Source organism: Saccostrea cucullata, unplaced genomic scaffold, assembly GCF_032062105.1.
Source record: "Saccostrea cucullata isolate Sc308-1 unplaced genomic scaffold, CSIRO_AGI_Scuc_v1 ctg2829, whole genome shotgun sequence".
Classification (NCBI taxonomy): Eukaryota; Metazoa; Mollusca; class Bivalvia; order Ostreida; family Ostreidae; genus Saccostrea; species Saccostrea cuccullata.
Window position 1 is genome coordinate 56128 of NW_026938981.1, and position 21862 is coordinate 77989.

At 33.7% G+C, this 21862-nt stretch overlaps 1 protein-coding gene across 4 annotated transcripts in view; it reads left to right on the plus strand.

Annotated features, from left to right (window-relative positions):
• Nucleotides 1-21296, plus strand: part of LOC134251982 (uncharacterized) — a 72215-nt gene extending 50919 nt beyond the window's left edge. For 2 of the 4 annotated variants that reach the window (XM_062734386.1, XM_062734385.1), the window contains 2 exons: nucleotides 15308-18281; nucleotides 20329-21292. In XM_062734386.1, the coding sequence (XP_062590370.1) occupies nucleotides 15308-15402 (95 nt within the window). In that variant the 3' untranslated portion in view covers nucleotides 15403-18281; nucleotides 20329-21292. Of the gene's footprint in view, nucleotides 1-15307; nucleotides 18282-20328 lie in introns of all 4 variants that reach the window. The other 2 variants (XM_062734388.1, XM_062734387.1) reach the window with 2 other exon arrangements.
• Nucleotides 21297-21862: the final 566 nt, after the last annotated feature.

Here is a 21862-nt window from a genome sequence, read left to right on the forward strand (position 1 = left end):
GAAAACGCAAAAGAATCTCTGAATAGGTGTTGAACAAAACGTGTTCAAAATCTTAAGAGCTTAAAAATGAGATCAAGAAAAAGGGGCTGGGCACTCAAATTAGGGGCTAAGAAGGGCCAAAATTGTTTAATCGATAACTCTTTAGCAGTTTATATATTGTTATACATTACTGAAGCAAAAATGTTTATCTCAACAATCTAAAACTATATATTATGTATTGAATGTCGTATGGTGCATAATAAGGGGCCATAAGGGGCCAAAATGCAAAATCTCTGACGCTCTATATCTCAAAAGTCGGAAATATCTTGATAAGTACTAATGAACAAAAGATGTTCAAAATATTGTTCTAAACAATATGCAACCTTTCATTTTTCGCTAAATGTGCCCATTAAGGAGTTAATGGGTTGGCCCCTAAATATTTCTTTTTCAAATAACTCGAAAACGAAAGAGAATCTCTGAATAGTTGTTGAACGAAAAGTGTTCCAAATCCTGAGAACTTTAAGATGGTATGAAGAAAAAGGGGCTGATCCCTAATATAAGGGGCCGTGGGGGGCCAAAAGTCGAATTTTTAAGTCTTAATGTTCAATGTCTGTTTACAGATTATGGAGGCATGATCGTTCTTCTCCACAATCTTTATCATTTATTTTAGAATGAAAATCTCAATCAAAATCTTATCTCATCTTATCAAGAATCGGACGGAAGACCCACTCGTTGCTCGCAACGAGATCGTATCTAGTTATGTTCCCCAAACGGAGTTTGGGAACATATTGTTTTTACTCTGTTTCTTATTATTATTATTTTTTTTCTTATTTGTTCTCCGGTACTTTTTTGTCCGCGAGTGTTCTCAGAAACTGTTCACCCAACTGAGCTAAAACCTTTTTAGGGTTAATAGGTGTGTAGTGTAGGTGTGCGGAACGAAGGTCATTTTGCGCGCATACGCCTGCACGTGCGTGCGCGTGAAATGAGGGAATTGACTGATATACTTAATATAGCTATAACTTTTACATTTTTTGATAAAATGCTTTGAAACTCATTACATAAGGATATATCAATAGTGTTAATAATATGACACTGTCAAATTAGCATGAATTCACGCGCATGCACGTGCGCCTTTCTCTGATTGGCTGAAACAAAAATCTCAATATCTCTTTTGTTTTCCGACGAAATGCTTTGAAATTTTTAACATTGTCATGAATTAGGATATCCTACAATATAATATGGAAATTTTTTTTATGAAATCACGCGCATGCACGTGCGCTGCAATCTGATTGGCTGAAACTTTAAATGGCTATATCTCCTTTATTTTTTGACAAAATGCTTTGAAATTTAAAACATAGTCATGCATTAGGATATCCTGCAATATGATATACAAAAAATTCAAGAAATCATGCGCATGCACGTGTGCTGCAATCTGATTGGCTGAAACTTTAAATGGCTATATCTCCTTTGAGTTTTGACGAAATGCTTTGAAATTTAAAACATAGTTATGCATTAGGATATTCTACAATATGATTTAGAAAAAAAATCTTGAAATCACGTGGATGCACGTGTGCTGCAATCTGATTGGCTGAAACTTTAAATGGCTATATCTCCTTTAAGTTTTGACGAAATGCTTTGAAATTTAAAACATAGTTATGCATTAGGATATTCTACAATATGATATAGAAAAAAAATTCTTGAAATCACGTGGATGCACGTGTGCTGCAATCTGATTGGCTGAAACTTGAAATGGCTGTAATTCCCTTGGTTTTCAACCAAACAGGATGGGATTTAGAACATAGGTAGATATAAGGGTCTTCTACAAGAAGATATGGTCATCATGCACATGCACGCACGTGCGTGCATTTGGAACGAGTGAAATTGAAAATACACTTGAATGAGTGATTTTTAATACTTTTGGACTAAATGCTTTCATATGAAGTAGATTTTAATATATAGAAAGTGTAGACAAGATTATATGTTCATTATGCACGTGCATTCACAGGGGCACGCGTGCAATGTTAAAATTTGAATATAATTGGTATCCTTTTGGGAAAACGTTGTTAAAGTCAAAAATGCACAGATGTTGTCTTATTTAATAAGGCTTACAGGGAATATGGCACCAAAAGGTGTTGGGGAGCGTTTGGGGAACATCTGTAACGGTTCCCGTTACAATTAGCACTAGTTATTATTATGTTCCCCAAACGAAGTTGGGGAACATATTGTTTTTACTCTGTTTCTTATTATTATTATTATTATTTTTCTTCTTCCTGGGAAAATTTTGTCCACGAGTGATCTTGTAAACTACACATCCGACTTAGGTGAAACCTTTTTAGGGTTAGTAGGCATGTTATGTAGAGTTGCCAAACAAAGGTCATTTTGCGCGCACGTGCAATAGGTGAAATTACAAATATAATGGATATTGCCGTAACTTTTCTATTTTTTGATGAAATTTTTTGAAACTCATAATGTAAGGATACATTAGTAGTATAAACAAGATAGCATGGTCAAAATAGCAAGATCTCACGCGCATGCACGTGCGCTTCGCTCTGATTGGCTGAAACTAAAGTCTCAATAACTTTCTTGTTTCTTGTCATAATCCTTTGAAATTTTGAACATAGTCCTACATTATGAAGATCTACCGCATGATATATAAGAATTTTCATGAAAGCATGCGCATGTGCACGTGCTGCAAGCTGATTGGCTGAAACTTTAAATGGCAATATCTCCTTTGTTTTTCGACGAAATTCTTTGAAATATAAAATATAGTCATGCATTAGGATATCCTACAAAATGATATAGAAAAAAAAATCATGAGATCACGCGCATGCACGTGTGCTGCAATCTGATTGGCTGAAACTTTAAATGGCTATATCTCCTTTGTTTTTTGACGAAATTCTTTGGAATTTAAAATATAGTCATGCATTAGGATATTCTACAAAATGATATAGAAAAAAAATAATGAAATCACGCGCATGCACATGTGCTGCAATCTGATTGGCTGAAACTTTAAATGGCTATATCTCCTTTGTTTTTTGACGAAATGCTTTGAAATTTAAAACATAGTCATGCATTAGGATAGCCTACAATATGGTTTAGAGAAAAAATTATGAAATCACGCGCATGCACGTGTGCTGCAATCTGATTGGCTGAAACTTGAAATGGCTTTAACTCCCTTGGTTTTCAACCAAACAGGATGGGATTTAGAACATAGATAGGTATAATGGCCTCCTACAAGAAGGTATGGTCATCATGCACGTGCACGCACGTGCATGCATTTGGAACGAGTGAACTTAAAAATATACTTAAATCAGTGAATTTTAATACTTTTGGACAATATGCATTAATATTTAGTATATTTAAATATATAGAAAGTGTAGACAAGATGATATGATCATTAAGCACCTGCATTCACATGGGCACGCGTGCAATGTTTAAATTTGAATATAATTAATATCCTTCTTGGAAAACGTTGTTAAAGTCAATAATGCACAGATATTGTCTTATTTAATAAGGCTTACAGGGAATATGGCACCAAAAGGGAGTTGGGGAGCGTTTGGGGAACATCTGTAACGGTTCCCGTTACAATTAGCACTAGTTATTATTATTATGTCGCCCCGAACGAAGTCGGGGACGACATATTGATATTGTACGCATGTTTTTTTTATCCAGGCTGTTTCTCGGAGATGGCTGGGACAATCTTCCTGAAACTTTCCTTCAAGGACGATCACTGGTTGTAGTTGTGCAGTGAGGTCGTTCAGTTCCAATATGTCTACCGTTGCCATGGAAACCTGTAAAAAGCGACAAATTTTGTCCGAGAGTGTTCTCTCTGGTCCCTTAAACATTCGTCATGAAACTTTTCTTATTTTAATGATTAGTATCTGTAGTTCTGCATCTCGTATTTAAAATTTTCATATAATCGATTATTGCCATGGAAACCAGGTGAAAGTTAAAATTCTTTAATTTCGATTTTCTCAATAACTACTCAGGCAATCGTTTTGAAACTTTCAATGTTTATTCCTTGCAATGTGTCAAAGTGATTTCTACTTTCAAAATAATTGTAATGAGTCGCTCACGGTTGCCATAGAAACGAAACAGAAAAAAAGATTCAGATGTACACATGTGTTCTCCAAGGTCTAGGTCAAAGGGTCAAAGTTCGTCGTATCCAATAAAAGTTCTTTTCACAAGGATTACATATTTGAAATACGAAAGCCCTAGTACTTACCGTTCAAACGTTATGGCTATTTACTATGTTCAAGACGCCCCCCCCCCCTCTTTTTATGAAGCACACAGCCAAGTAGAATACACAGATATAACATATACAACTTACAAGTAACTTTTTAAAATCTTCATTCATAAAATTCAGTTCCCGTCATGTGATATTTTGCCATCATTCATTCTCCTTCTGTTTTGTCTCTTGAATTTATAAATATTTTATTTTATCTATATAAAAAAAAAATAACGATTGTCAGCTGCATTTATTATCATTTCGCGTTTTCTTGTATATCTATCACTTGTATATTATTCATTTCATTAGATAGTGCAAGTATAAATTAAAAAATCAATACGTCATTTCCATAGTTTTTATTCATTCATAAATTCTTTGATCCGCTCCTGATGGTTCGCAAAGCCTTGATCACCACTGTATACAAAACATTCATCTCGCCGAAAATGTTCATGATTCCGCTAAACTGAGAAAGTTCACACATGATTTATTATCTCATAACACACATCAGCTCTCTGCAATGCAGAAATGCTCGAATTGATGGTGGCATGTCAGATTCGTTTTTCGGTAGAACCTCTAAAATGAAAGTGAAAGAGGGAAATTTCAGAGTTCTCACTGGCGTTACAATACAAAAAATAATTCGGCTGATCTTCTTCATAAATTACATTTCCCAAGCTTTTATCATAGGAAAGATACTGCCAATTAACAAGTATGAGGCTCAGTTCAGTACATCTGCCAGATTTCTTTTATGCAAGTCTGCAAATTGAGGAACTTGTAATTTTCCTGCACTACTTTCTTCTCCTACCGATTCTAAAAATAATGACTGGGATGTACCGAATTAAGGTCTTCCGTTTCCAATGGAAAGGACTGATATAACTCAATGGTTGTTCAAACTTAGCTTATGGACTTTTGTTTTAGTGATGATAAAAATGAAAGTCTTGTCTAATACGGGGCGACATATGCTATTGCTTGCAATAGCAGACTTTCTAGTTATTATTCTTTTTTCTTCTTATTTCTTCTCCGGTACTTTTTTGTCCGGAAGTGTTCTCAGAAACTGTTCACCAAACTAAGTTAAAACCTTTTTAGGGTTAGTAGGCATGTTGTGTAGATGTGCCGAACGAAGGTCATTTTGCGCGCATTCGCATGCACGTGCGGGCGCGTGCAATGAGTAAAATGACTGATATATTTAATATGGTTGTAACTTTTATATTTTTTGATAAAATGTTTTGAAACTCATTATATAAAGATATATAAGTTGTGTAGATAAAATGACATGGTCAAATTTGCATGAACTCACGCGCATGCACGTGCGCTTTGCTCTGATTGGCTGAAACAGAAATCTTAATATCTTGTTTGTTTAATGATGAAATGCATTGAAACTTATATCATAGACATGTATTAGGATGTACTACAATATGATGTATAAAATTTTTCATCAAATCACGCGCATGCACGTGCACTGCAATCTGATTGGTTGAAACTTTAAATGACTATAACTCCCTTGGTGTTCAACCAAACAGCATGGGATTTAGAACATAGATAGACATAAAGGACTCCTACAAGATGGTATGGTCAACATTCATATGCATGCATGTGCGTGCACGTGCGCTTTGCTCTGATTGGCTGAAACAAAAATCTCAATATCTTTTCTGTTTTTTTACAAATTGCTTTGAAATTTAAAACATAGGCATACTTTAGGATGTCCTACAATATGATATATAATAATTGTCATGGAAACATGCGCATGCACATGCGCTGCAATCTGATTGGCTTAAACTTTAAATGGCTATAACTCCCTTGTTTTTCAACCAAACAGGATGGGATTAAGAACATAGACAGACATAGTGGACTCCTACAAGAAGGTATGGTCATCATGCACGTGCGTGCACGTGCATATGAGTAAAATAGTGTAGACAAGATGATATCGTCATTACGCTCATGCAATCACATGCGCACGCCTGCATTGCTTAAATTTGAAATACTTGGTATACTTTTGGGAAAACGTTGTTGCCGTCCTAAATGCATAGATTTTGCCTTCTTTAATGAAACTTACAGGGAATATGGCACGAGAAAGGAGTTGGGGAGCGTTTGGGGAACATCTGTAACGGTTCCCGTTACAATTAGCACTAGTTATTATTCTTTTTTTTTCTTCTTTGTTCTCCGGTACTTTTTTGTCCGTGAGTGTTCACAGAAACTGTTCACCCAAATAAGTTAAAACCTTTTTAGGGTTAATAGGTGTGTAGTGTAGGTGTGCGGAACGAAGGTCATTTTGCGCGCATTCGCATGCACGTGCGTGCGCGTGAAGTGAGTGAAATGACAGATATACTTAATATGGCCATAACTTTTACATTTTTTGATGAAATGCTTTGAAGCTCATTACATAAGGATATATTAATAGTGTTAATAATATGACACTGTCAAATTAGCACGAACTCACGCGCATGCACGTGTGCCTTGCTCTGATTGGCTAAAACAAAAATCTCAATTTCTCTTTTGTTTTTAGACGAAATGCTTTGAAATTTTAAACGTTGTCATGAATTAAGACATCCTACAATATAGTATGCACGTGCGCTGCAATCTGATTGGCTGAAACTTTAAATGGCTATATCTTCTTTGTTTTTTGACGAAATGCTTTGGAATTTAAAACATAGTCATGCATTAGGATATCCTGCAATATGATATACAAAACATTTCAACAAATCACGCGCATGCACGTGTGCTGCAACCCGATTGGCTGAAACTTTAAATGGCTATATCTCGTTTGTTTTTTGACGAAATGCTTTGAAATTTAAAACATATTCATGCATTGGGATATCCTATAATATGATTCAGAAAAAGTTCATGAAATCACGTGCATGCACGTGTGCTGCAATCTGATTAGCCAAAACCTGAAATGGCTATAATTCCCTTGGTTTTCAACCAAACAGGATGGGATTTAGAATATAGATAGATATAAGGGCCTCCTACAAAAAGGTATAGTCATCATGCACGTGCACGCACGTGCGTGCATTTGGAACGAGTGAAATTAAAAATATACTTGAATGAGTGATTTTTAGTACTTTTGGACAAAAGGGTTTAATATATAGTATATTTAAATATATAGAAAATTGTAGACAAGATGTCATGGTCATTGCGCACGTGCATTCATATGCGCACGCCTGCAATGTTAAAATTTGAATATAATTGGTATCCCTCTGGGAAAACGTTGTTACAGGCAAAAATGCACAGATGTTGTCTTATTTAATAAGGCTTAAATGGAATATGGCACAAAAAGGGAGTTGGGGAGCGTTTGGGGAACATCTGTAACGGTTCCCGTTGCAATTAGCACTAGTTACGCTTGAGATTGTATTTGCGACCCATGACGGACAGACCTGGGAAGATTCTATTGTTTTTCCGACCTCTGATGGAAAGACCCTAGAAGATTCGATTGAAAAAATTGGCTTGATTGATCCTAACCCAATGAAAAATAAATGATCCCGACTGAAAATACATTCAAAAATTCAATTTTTACAATAAGTAAGACTGTTTGATGGCAATATATTTACAAACAATTTTAATTTTAACTGATTAATTTTTAACTTATTTTTTCTCATAGCTAACTGCATCAGAATAACAAACTCGCTGCTTTAATTTTGAGTTGAGTCAATCCGGTTAATTAAATTCGAGATAAGTGCAAACTTGAACCTAAGATTGAATAATGCACAAATTTCGCAAGTTAAAAAGATTTTCTAACATTTCTATATGAAAAAAAAAACTTCATTTAATGTCTTCTTTAATTTTATAAAATTGTAAAGGAAATAATTCAACTCCTTCTGAAAACAAACATACTGTTTCCGAATGTAGCATGCTTAGATCTGCATGATATTGATAGTATATCTTTTTTTTGTCGGATGGCAATAAAAATAAAAAAAGCAAGATAATTGATATGTAGAGACGTCTGTAAAGGGTAAAAAGGTTGATAAAATAATAGTCAGAGGTCATAGCGCGACCGAATCACATAGCGAGGTGATATATTGTTCGTGTAATAAAAGCTATTTAACTCGAAATGTATGTATTCATTTCAAATGTAAATATAAGTAATGAACAATAATGTTAAAAAGTTCACTGGGACGTGATCAAATCTACTGAGAAGCCCTTCGGTCTTCACGAGATTTGATCACGTACCAACTTTATAAAAGTTCATTTCCCAGAGAACTTTTTAGCATTGTTTATTTCTAAATTATACTCGCCTATAAGTAGTCTTTTTGGAAGCTGAATTTTGAACAAAATGCTCGGTCTGACTTATAGGCGAGTTCATAGAAAATAAAAAAAAGTCAGAGAAAAAAATGAAAACGCTCATTAATACAGTAGACTGTTTATTTGAAAAATACCACCGATCTTTAAGCGGGCCAATAACTAATTAACTAATTTACATGAAAAAACATACAACGACTTATAAGCAGAACTGACTAAGAGGCGACTATAAATGGTATACCGAAATAGATCATTATTTACTGACAATTGCAGTGGAGAAAGACTGGAATCTTTCTAGTCAGGAATGAAATTAACCACTTTTGAATAATATAAGAAATTTTTGTTTCTAATTATTCCGATTTCATTATTGCATGATTCTTTAGTGTGCTTTTACTTTCGGTATTAAAGGCGTGCCATTCTTGGCGATACATAGTTAGATGTTAAATCGATTCCCCTTGGTCACTAACTCATCTGATTCAAAAGATAGATAGTAGTACAAAATGCTAAATGGAACGAAAGAAACACAGAAGTATTTTATCAATATCAAAACAATAATACCTCGATTTGAAATACTTACTTTAAGTCCCTGGATAGCACATGCAAAATTGGATGATAAAAAAAACCTTAGGTTGCATACAAGGCAAGTATGTGTCAAAATGCTCCAAGCAAAGGGGGAAGGTTCCAAAAAAGGAAAATAAAAAAAATCCCTAAACTTCTCCAAAACCCTAAAGAAATACTATATTATTCAACTTAAGAAACACTAAACAAAATATTTAATGTAAAATAAACCCACTCCACATCCCATATCGACACATACAATCATACTAGTACTTCCTCTACTAACTTCTCCTAAAATTGAAAATTTCCATTAAACTACAGCGTAGTCTGATCTGGATTTTTTTTTTGATTTTGATTAGAAAGTTGGTGATGTTTCATTGGACGACAAACTTAAATTTAAAGTTGTTTTCACGGCTGACGTAAAAAATGAACATATCCCTAACCAAGTAAAGGAAAAATTGGAACTTTAATTTAATAAAGTGAAAACTTTAGAACTTTGATTTACTATTATATAGAATAACTTTGGAACTTTGATTAACTATGGAAAAAAAAAACTTTGGAACTTTTATGTAATAATGTTTTGATTCCAATTCTTTATATTTTATCATATTTCGAGGTTAAGATTCAGAAAACTGTTACGAGATTAAAAACAGGACGATTTCCCTCAAAGAATAATGTACAGGATATGAATGTTAATATAAGTTTATTTCATTTACATGTTAGACAGATGAAAACTTAGTCTTATATATCGAAAGAAAAAATATTTTACAAAATGAAATAAGCATCATTTCGAATTTTAAAAAATCAGCTTCACTAACTTCAGTGAACATTTATTTAATATGTTTTACGGTGTAACCGATTGGGCGAGCGCAATTGTACCAACAGAAACACTTGAAAAATTGTTTAGCCACTACAAACATAAATCCGCTCGAGACATCTCGACTAGCTGTGACAGAATACGACGTCGCGGAGCTCGCTTGAGCTTAGGGAGACGGCCGAGCGTCTTGTTGAAACTACATGTTTAAACTTTGTGCAATTTCGGTTGAAAAACATTACAGAGTTATTTTTTATTTCTTTGAAAAATTTCTACAAACTGAAAGCCTTCTGATTTTTTATTCTTTAATTAATTAATTTATTTATTTATTTATTTATTCGGACATTAGGTACATGTAGTGCAGGATTTCTGGGAATGTTTCACAAAGAAATTTGCCTGGCGTATGTACAGATTTCAATCCGAATTTCCTCTGTTCTAACACGTTAGTCTATTGAGCTTGCTGCGCTCGCTATTATTTGATATACATGTCTTCTAGTTTTTTCAATAGACCTCTAAAATAATCATGCAACAGTACTGTATTCAAGTTATACTGTTCACAAATAAAGGAAATGAACATTTTTCTAAAAACAATACTAGTATATATTATTCAATGTACATGTATAACATGTACTATACATTGTATTCTTTGGGTTATATATCCCTAAACATAAATTGTCACTATTGACGTCTCTCTTTTTCGAAATTTGGAGAAACAAAACAGATTAAAAATACAATAGTGAAAATTGTAAATTTATTTCTCGGTATGTATATCTGAAACGTTAACAGTGACATGTGTTAGCTGTATCAATTCTAAAATACAAAGCTTCGAGTATTCAAATATATAATATATATTTTAAGTTTCAAACTAATCAAAGCATTGTATCAAATGAAACGGAATTTGCTTGTTCACTTCGAATTTTTAGTAAAAAAATGGTTCTTTTTAAAGGATTTTATTTATCTCTTTGTCTGTATCCCTTTCTTCCAGCTATCTGACTATTTGTCTCTTAATAAACATCTTAAACGCTTAAAGAAATTACCTTGAATAGCTAGAAAACTCAATAAAACTTCAATAATTGTCATTTATATAGCACAAGGCAGATATAAATGTTTTGACAAGTGATGTCTCATTGTTAAGGAAAGGTGGATGTGTGTTTCTATTAAATTTTATATCATGAAAGGTTGCAATTGCAACGCTTAATGATACATTAGGTTGTATCATTAGTCGTCGACTATGTCGATATTTGCTTGTTTCATTAAGCGTCAGTGTTGCATTGTATTTGTGACGCTTAATGATTAATTCTATCATTAAGCATCGATTCAGTATTAGCAGTTGAGAATGTCAGCTATGAATGCAATAAATTGCGGTATTTAGCGTTGCAATTGCAACGCTTAATGCTATTTGTATCATTAAGCGGCGTTTAATCATTAGAGGTTGCTAAATGGCATATTCTTAGTGATATGCGATGTTTTTCGGGTGGGATATGTACGAAGGGATGAGAGATCAACATAGTTTTTATGAATTAAAAAATGTTTATATAGCTTGTAATGCACTAAAATCAACAAATATACGAGGGGCATTTCAAAAGTCCTGAGAACTGTTTCATAAAAAAATTAACCATTTTACAGAAATTATTGAGTTTGATATCATTGGAAAGATAAGAAAAATATACACATATTGTGACATCACTTTATAATTTTTATGACGTAATATCTCAAAAAATGACGTCAGAATGAAGAATGTTTAGCATACTGAAAACTCGCGTTTTTATCCACATGGCACAATTTTAAAAGTGCTGCCAAAGGCTTATTTGAAAATATATTTAAAAGAAAATTTTCATTTGCAAAGAAGTAGAGTAGGACAATGGTACTGTATATCAACAATGCTATATTTCACTGTTTGGTTTGTTAACTAGCGCGGTTTATGTCCGGTTATGCTATCATCGACATTCATCCAAGATTTCAAGTTACATGATACGACTGGATTTTCGGTTTTTATATACTCCTCTATTGTATTAAATAAAACAATTTCTGTATAAAACTAAAGTATATTAATGCAGTTTTTAACAAATATATTTTGAGTAACAGTACTCTTACCGTTTACAAATAAAATGTACAAAAGTTTTGCCCTTGACTTGTTTCTGTGCGTATTTTTCTCATTAATTCAACATCGGCGCCCCAAAACTCAGTACTGCTTTTGACTTTTGACTCCATAAACGGTTTATAAATTACATAGACATGAAAAATCTTATTTAATTTCCATGAATTAATTTTTGCGAATATGTGGAGGTACGGCGGGGTTACAACTGTGCCTGCGCCATTTTGGATTTTACGAGAAAATATGGGGCACACTAAACTTCACTTCTCTTGAGCCTTCATCAATCCCACACATATGCTTAAAAACCTGACGAATTGATGCCATAAAATGTAGTAACACGATCGTATATTTTTCTTTGTTTGCCAACTTTGCCCTATTCTCACAGTTGGGTCTGTTTTACGCAATATTTTGAGCAATATTCGATAAAAACATTCGATGTTTGACAATTGCTTAAACCATCTCAGAACAAGAAGATCTCTGAAATAGACCACCATATGATAGATTGTAGTCTATGTAAAGATTCTACCAACTGTCATTTACGTCCGATAGCTTGCACCCGAGTAATGAGCAAAAGTTGTTTTTAAAATTTTACATTGATGAAATTGTGTCTTTTGTTACGTCATTTTTATGACCAATATTGTAAGTATGTGGAAGTATGACGTCATTTTCGGGGGTATTACGTCATAAAAATTATAAAGTGACGTCACAATATGTGTGTATTTTTCTGTTCTTTCCAATGATATCAAACTCAATAATTTACGTAAAATGGTTAATATTTTATTAAACAGTTCTCAGGACTTTTGAAATGCCCCTCGTATGTATCTGGTCGAGAGAAAAAAGAGTATTATATTTCCTAAACTAAACTCTAAATTAATCTATGAAAAAAAATTCACCATTGTAAGGGATGGGTGTAATTTTTTTACAGCGATAAATTGTCCATGTCTAAATTCAATCAAATACTTATATGATTATATATAAAATTCACGGACACATCAAATCCATGACTAATCATGTTTACATTGAAGCTTCCTCAGGTAGGGTAGATTCAATTTTGTTCTAATCATTACGGTCGGGGGGAAGGGTCACAGCTTTAAAGAGTAAAAAAAGCCATAGTAAGTCAAAGAAATATGCAGACACCTTTGTCAGTGTAAATTCAAGTATTCAACTTTGTTCAAATCATACACGTAGAACCCTCCAATAGCCACAGTGCTCAGGCGAGTGATATGGTCCATGGGCCTCTTGTTTATCTCATATTCCTCGGATAAGTAATAATTCGCCATCCATAAAATGTATTTCGTTTTTAGTTTTTTTTAGCCTAATGATTTTTTTTACCTGATCTGTAATCAATCAAGATAAATGTTAATACAAAAATTCAGATCAACATCTGCAAGCATTTAGGTAAAATAGCATAATAATTTTTATACTATACGTCAAAAGTTTATTACAGAAACACGTTCCTGTGTGAAACTGTTTAAAATTAAAACTGCCGTAATTTTCTTATGAATCAATGAAATTGAACGAAATTCAAATTTGATCTGTAACTAATCAAGACACAGACCATTAAACGTGCTACTACACCTCAGAAACGAAACGAACCGTCACGTTCAAGAAACGTACAATACTGTTCACAAAACAAACCGTACCATTCAAAAATTAAAAAAACGAACGTTAAACATACTTAAGTAAAACTAAAAAAAAAAGACAAAACAAAACTAAAAAAAATTAAAGGAGGATAAAACAGATCAAACATTCCAGTTTCTAATTACTTCATTGAAAGGGTCATTTTGTTTGCGGCCGAGTTTGACGCTTGCATCAAAATATATATATATATATATATATATATATATATAGAAAGCACAGAGAAATTCACTTTTACAAGGATACTCACTTCCGCCCCAGCCCGGGGTTGAACTCTCGACCTACGGAATCTGTCTCCTAGCAGTGCAGGAACAGCGCGTTAGACCGCTCGGCTATCTAGGCAAGTTAAAAAACTTGCTTTCGATGCCGATGGAATTCTCACAACGCTGCCCTACACTACACGGTCATTGAGAATGGAAGTGAGATACAGTTATTTGGACATTAGTTTTTAGAGGATCGTTACCAATACATGTTGTGATGAAATTAATTCTATTTATAAAGCACAAATTACAACAACTCTTAAACTAATATAACTGCCCTAAGTGAAGGAATATTAATATAGAAAGCACAGAGAAATTCACTTTTACAAGGATACTCACTTCCGCCCCAGCCCGGGGTTGAACTCTCGACCTACGGAATCTGTCTCCTAGCAGTGCAGGAACAGCGCGTTAGACCGCTCGGCTATCTAGGCAAGTTAAAAAACTTGCTTTCGATGCCGATGGAATTCTCACAACGCTGCCCTACACTACACGGTCATTGAGAATGGAAGTGAGATACAGTTATTTGGACATTAGTTTTTAGAGGATCGTTACCAATACATGTTGTGATGAAATTAATTCTATTTATAAAGCACAAATTACAACAACTCTTAAACTAATATAACTGCCCTAAGTGAAGGAATATTAATATAGAAAGCACAGAGAAATTCACTTTTACAAGGATACTCACTTCCGCCCCAGCCCGGGGTTGAACTCTCGACCTACGGAATCTGTCTCCTAGCAGTGCAGGAACAGCGCGTTAGACCGCTCGGCTATCTAGGCAAGTTAAAAAACTTGCTTTCGATGCCGATGGAATTCTCACAACGCTGCCCTACACTACACGGTCATTGAGAATGGAAGAATGGACGTTTTTTTAATATTAACCTTAAGAGTACAATTAGACTATTTGAATGTCTACTTGACACATTTTATTGATTCCAGTATTACAGCGTATATATATATACGTTTCTTGTCCTTATCTTTAATGCATCATTCGCCAGTAGGAGACCACTATCTGATTAGTGACAACTTACATTAGAAGGCTTAACTCGCTTCCGGATTTCAAACATAATGTGTTACAGTGTACATAGTATATCTCGAGATAGAGATATCAATTAATCACTGATAGATAAAAAATTAAATAAAATGCCCACTAAGTTTCAATGTAAGTTAAATCTTAAATTCATATGTTCATGTAAATTCAAATAATTATCATTTCCGAAATTGAAAATAAGTTTCGATATATGCACGATCTGTAGGTGGAGGTTTGGAAGCCTGGACGGACTGTTACATTCACTTTATATACCTTTGATCATAACATCCCAAGTCGTAAGTTCTCAACCCCCACTCTCACTCTAACCAGTTTTCTTAATTTGCTTGTTTAAAAAATAATTTGGAGGACGTTTTTTTAATATTAACCTTAAGAGTACAATTAGACTATTTGAATGTCTACTTGACACATTTTATTGATTCCAGTATTACAGTGTATATATTGTTTTCTTTCGTAGATGCCTTCGTAGGAAAATACAGCGCTTGGGAGACAAAGTTATCAGGTGAACAATTATCTTTTACATCTATAATAATAATGATCGGATTTATATAGCGCTTTTCTAGCATAAATGCTACTCAAAGCGCTTTACAATCATTATTACCCCAGAAGACCTTAACAATCCAGAAGCTTTCTCAGTGCAAGCTGCCGTTATCAGCGCTAGAACACTAACTTTCTGACAATATCGTTCACTGTCTATAGCCGGGTACCCCTTTTACACTTGGGTGGAGTGACATCTACTTATTTTAGATCAAAACGAGTTTTTTGACATATTTTCTTAATTAACGGTAAACAGAAAGTAAATTGCATAGATATAATAAATTTATTTTTTTATAGTATGTTTTTAAAGTTTGCATTGCTTTCACAGTATTAATAGATGAAAAGTCTTTATTTGCAAAGCATCTTTACTTGCTGTGAGTGGGTTTTATATGATCAAGAAGGGGTGAAAGTCATTTTTTATTCGGTAAAAAAAAATACCGGGAACGCCCCAGACTCTACCGTGTTCCCGCCCCAACATTCGCATATTGTACGTTACTGGCAGAAAATAATTGGAAAAATAGCATCACCTACATAGTTATCGTTTCAATAAAACATAGTTCAAAAGCCCATCACAACTAAAGGTGATATGTTCCTTACTGTACAACACAATGCAGTAGAATTCCGTATTTGTCCCCCGCTTCAACTAAAAGTTTGGGATATTAATTTTAATCTGTCTGCCCGTCTGTTCGTCCGTAAGAACGATATATCTTAGGAATATCTTAGGATACGTCTTATACGGTCTTAGGGTGGGAGACGAAAGCAATCAAGGCATACCATAAGTTAAGACGTTGTGAATTCCATCTAAGGCATTTCGGTTTTTTTGTTTTGTTTTGTTTTGTTTTGTTTTTTTTTTTTTAATCTTAGCAGTACAGAAAGTTCCCATTCCAAATATCCAATATATTTATTGGGGAATGTAGAAGGGGTGTTTCTGGAAGTAAGTTTTCCCCTGAGGTCTTAAAAGCATATACATTAGTTAACCCCCCCCCACCCGGACTCACACACACACCCTGACGAAAAAAACGCAAACCTCTGGTAATGAATCAGAAATCCATATAGAAATACATGTTTCCTACCATAATTTTTTTTTAAAAATCAGGTTTGGCGACTCAGATTATTACCGTTTTAGCTCACGCTTAGCTTCGTTTGAGCCGAAGGCTCAAGTGAGCTTTTCTGATAACATTTTGTCCGGCGTCCGTCTGTCCGTGTTTACGAGAGTGCATTTATTGGGTATTTTTCATGCTCATTTTGTACTTATTGGGTACTATTTGCTTATTGGGTATACCCAATAAGAAGTGTCGCTTAATGTGCTTAAAACACGTAAATTGGGTATTTGCCGGCAGGTACCCAACAACGACGATTTGTCCAATAAAGTGTCAAAAAAAGTTGTTTCTATGGACAGACCCTGTTTTGCGTTTCGGTTTTACACTTGGAACTCTTAATTCTCGAGAGTTCCGAAAATCAACTTCCGGTAGTCATGATCATAACGGCGTTTGTTTTCACGAAGAAATATATGGTGACTAAGAAACACACGATGTCAACAAGATTGTCTGTTTGACAAGAGAAAAGGTAAGTTTATTCGATTAATATTTACCAAATGCTAGATTCTTGCTTAAGGAAAATTAATTTTAACGTAATTTAAAAGTAATTGTGCACAAAATTAAAATAATTATCGAAACAATCCATTCTAAGTAGCATTTGTATGTATTTTGAATTTCCTCTGCCTTTTTAACTCTCTTTAGCGCGAGAAGCATTTAGAAAATTATCGTATATATTAAACAAGTTTATCTTTTAAAAAAGATAGGCGAGCTAGCGTCGTAGCAATTTTTAAACACAGAAAGGAAGGTCCGTGATTAAGTGATTTATTTTGCTGAATTCTGTAATTTTTATCGAGGCTGGAGTGTCGTTATGCAGTTTTAGTATATCGTAGAGGGAGTCAGCAAGATTCCAGTTCCCCAAGAGCAAGTCTATTTCCCGCGGCGCTTGCGCAACAACTGTTAGGTTTTAAAAAGCCATGCACATCAGATTTTTAAAAAATAAATAATGGATTTTAGTGTGAATTCTTGCTTCTGGAATTTGTCAGAATGGCTGAATGGAACAATCAGAAATAAGAATCTATCTTTGCTTGTGCTTAGACGTAAAAAAGAAAACCTCCCTTGTCTTTGTTTAGAACAATCAAGTAATGGGCTTTTCCGTCAGAAAAAAGGGAAAATTGAAGTATAATTTGCAATTATGTAGTTATATTTAAACTATAAGCTACACAATAATTAAACAGTTATTTAATTATACAACGGAATTGTTACCGTACGGTCTATCTAAATTAGTTTTTACAGTTTTCCAAAAATGCTTCACCATGAAGCAGAGCATCATTTTCTATCATAATCATTAATTTATATATAATTAAATTTTGCATGCTAAAATAAAACTTTTTAATTTTAAAAGAATTACCTTTAGTTAGTACCCTGACTTTTTTCACTATTAACTTTTTTTCAATATTGCTTTTTAAATTTTGACTCTATATTTACGCTAGTAACTTTTTACTTGGGGGTAGTAACTTTATTGCTGCCACCAGGCTGTTGGCTATTACTTGAATTTTTAATTGCACAAAGAGCTATTAGGTTTACATATGCGAATTTATATGATTAATACATGCTTGTGATTCAGGATACTTGGATATAAATTTAAGATCCATTTCCCTCATATTTAATTCATATTTTTTATAATACATTAAATTGGTTTAGATTTTTTATTGAAGTTACCAATGATTGCGATTAAATTTAAAACCCTAATTATGTTTAGTTGAGGATTAAATGATTTTTCAATATAAAACAGGTCAACTTCAGGTTTGAACATTGCTGAAAATACAGAAGAAGATGACCCTCAGGAATCGGACAGTTGTAAGTAATCAGTAAAAAAAAATCAGGAACCCAGGAAAGCTATTGTTAATGCCATGCAAGTACAAAATACCTCTTTAGTCCTCATGTTCAGTTTGATTATTTTCCTTAGTATATATTTATTGTAGTGTAGCTTTTGATGCCCTTTACTTTTGCCACATTTTGTAAGTTCTATGGTCGACACAATGACCTTGTCAGCAAAAACAATTTCCGCAGCACTGTTAAGGCCTACTATGAGAAATTATCGGAAAATAGACGTGCAATAAAGAGGTATTTTTAAAACTGAATTTATCTTAATTAAGCTGATTTATTATCACAAACCTGTAATACTTATGGAAATAGCATAGTATGACCCACTCTGTACTGTAGGAAGTTTAGTCCCATCGATGGACAGTCACGTGATGAATGCATAGTAAGTGTACAGAATGTAGGTCATTAACAAATTTCAATATCGCAAGTGCATACCCTAGTTGAAATTAAAAATTCAAGCTATTAATTGTTTCTGCATACTTTGTAGTTTCTGAAAAGTGCTGCTGCTTTGAATAGAATTCGCGTTTTAATAGTTAAATTTTCAAGTAAATAGGCCAATGTCGAAATATGTTTGACTTTTACCAAATATTTTGTGTACTTATAAAATCACGCCTTCGATTTAAAGAAAGCAGCAGCATTTTTCAAGTTAAGGAAAATATCCTTTATTCAAAAAATGGTTCAGATCTATGCAGTGTATGCCCTTGTGAAAGTACGATTTTAAGAGGCATCTCGATGTAAAATATACGTAATCTGTGCATAAAAACAGACATAATTGATAAAATACATTCTCTCGATAGTTACTTTATAATTGCACAAAACAAAGGATATACATTGGTAGTTATCGACTATTTAAAACTTGTAAATAACATTCCGTTTAACGATAAAAAGCATTTTTCATTGTTAAATAATTCCTCAATCTGCCTCTCACAGCACATGAAATACGTCATTTTTACCATATGACGTCATGTTTACAAGTTCATCGCTATCAGTGCTATGTTTATAACTTGCTACATGGGATTTAACAAGAAACTTTTTTAATGCATTGATAAGTTATATTGTTGATTATTATGGTAATAAAGTTAAAAGTTGCAAATAATTTCATTTTCAGGTATTATGAGAAATACATAAAAGTCATAATTTTGTGTGACGTCACAGTAAACTTTTCCTGTATAAATTAAGCCCCGCCCCCTTTTTCAAGCCTTGACAATGCTGCAATCCTGATCATGACAAGGATCACATGGCAGGTGTTATTGATCAGCAGGGGAAGCTCACTCCTCCATGGCACCTGATCCCACCCCTTTTGTTTTGGGGTCCGTGTTTGCTATGCTCTTAATTTGTATTGTTTTGATGCGCGTTGAGATTGAATACTATTCGTTGTTAGTATCTCGATATCTTTCCTTTAACGTAATTTTTCATATTTTCAAGTTCTATCCAGCTTAGTCAGTTTTAATTAGACTTTATTCAAAGCATTATTCAGGAAGGGGAGGGGGTCAAGTGTGTTTCTGTCCATGCCAATATAATATTAAAGTATTTCTTAAGATTTGGGTCAATTTGAAATCCTCTTCAGTAGAACCATTGTGCTAAATACAGTAATAATGTGAAAGATTTGTCATGTGGTATAGAGATGTTTTTGAAGATTGTGGCCCCCTATTGTACTGATAGTGTTACATTAGAAGCCTAAATTTTCATTGAATAGGTGTAGAATCTTCTTAGAATATCTTTCTTAAGAATAAGAAAATTAAAAACTGTTTAATAAATACGCAGCATATTTTTGTGTGTTGAATTATGATTCCAATATGCTTAAATAATGGCAGTGGGGATGGGGGGTATTAGGATGAAGATGAAATTAGATATTGAAGAGAAGGAAAAAGAGTAGATAAATTTATTTATCAATACATATTTGTGAATAAGAAATATACTTCTCCTTCATGGTTGGGTAAGATCAATATAAAATTTGATCTTTCTGTGGCCAAGTAAAACACATTTGATACTGACTAGAAATGTCGTTATCTAATTGTAGAATGAATAAAACGGACAGAAGCAGTACTGAAGGAGATGCATGAAATGAGGAATATTTCAAAGAATGTCTAAACAAAACCACTACTCTTGGAAGACAAGATAGCAGTATTGCAATTTTAAAGAGCAGCTCAATGGAAGAATCATACAGTATAGGCCATGGGAGACACTGAAGAAGAAAGCATGGAACAGTGACAAAAATAAAATCATTTTGACATTATTGTGTTATAGGATTAAAGCCCTACCTGTCAAATTTTTGCATGTAATGACCTTTCGTTTGCTGTAAGACTACTGACAGTTAGTATTTGATTGAATATCTTCATCCCAATTTGTCGAAAAGATTTTGACATAGCGGCATAGCGTGTATTTTTTTTTAATCTTTTGATACAAAGAATTTCATTCATTGTACTTGTAATTGAGTTTAAAATAACGATGAAAAGTTTAGGTCCTGGTGCAACACACTGTTTTATTGGCTGAAATAGTTTGTGATTTCCAACCCAATTCATTCCATGAATATCAGAAGTATTTTTCTATTACAGGGAAAATATACTTCGTACAGGTATCTGTAATAAACAGGATTTCTTAAGATTTTTTTTACAAGCTTAATATGTAATCGGTTCAACTTTTATTTTCATAATATAGAACTCAATCTGAGCAACTGAAGGAAAATATTTTTTTTATGTGCCAATGTGGTTTTAAGTCTGAATTTTTTGGTACTTACTTACAGATATTTCATCATACAATATATTTAGAAAAGACATTTTTCTCCCTATCTTGCTCTACTTGTAACGAGTTATACTTAATTCCAAGTGTAATACTTAAATTTTACAATCATGGTTATAAAAATGGTTATATTTACAGCCAAAGTTTAGGCACAAAATGCTTATATCTTCCTATCATTTGCAAATTGTTCACTGAATGAGATGTTGAATGTTAGAATTAAAGTATTCAAGATCTTTTGGACTTTACTATACTTATGCAGATAAATATGAATTCAACAAGGGAGAGACAAATGTCATACCTATTGGGTTTGCAGTCTATTGCGAGAGTATAGATATCCAAGACATAAAACCTTTTGGGGGAGGGTGATTTTAATGAAAGGTATGTTACCCAAGAAGTATTGGACAAGTAAACATTACCTGTAGGGAATTATTCTAGTGCCGGAATGAAATACCCAAGAGTAGTTGGAAAGATATCCAATACTGATGAAGTATTCTGATGAAGCAATTCAAGAAACCCAATAAGAATTGGACAAGTGTACATTATCTGTTGGGTGGGATATAGATATCCAGAAAGAGTTGGACAGGTGTCCATTACCTGTTGGGTTGTATTCTGATGAAGCAATTCAGGAAACCAAAGAAGAATGGGGCAAGTGTCCATCACCTGTTGGGCGGGATGTAGATATCCAAGAATAGTTGGACAGGTGTCCATTACCTGTTGGGTTGTATTTTGATGAAACAATTCAAGAAACACATAAAGAATCAGACATGTTCCCATAACCTTTTGGGTTGGATGTAGATATCCAAAAAGAGTTGGAC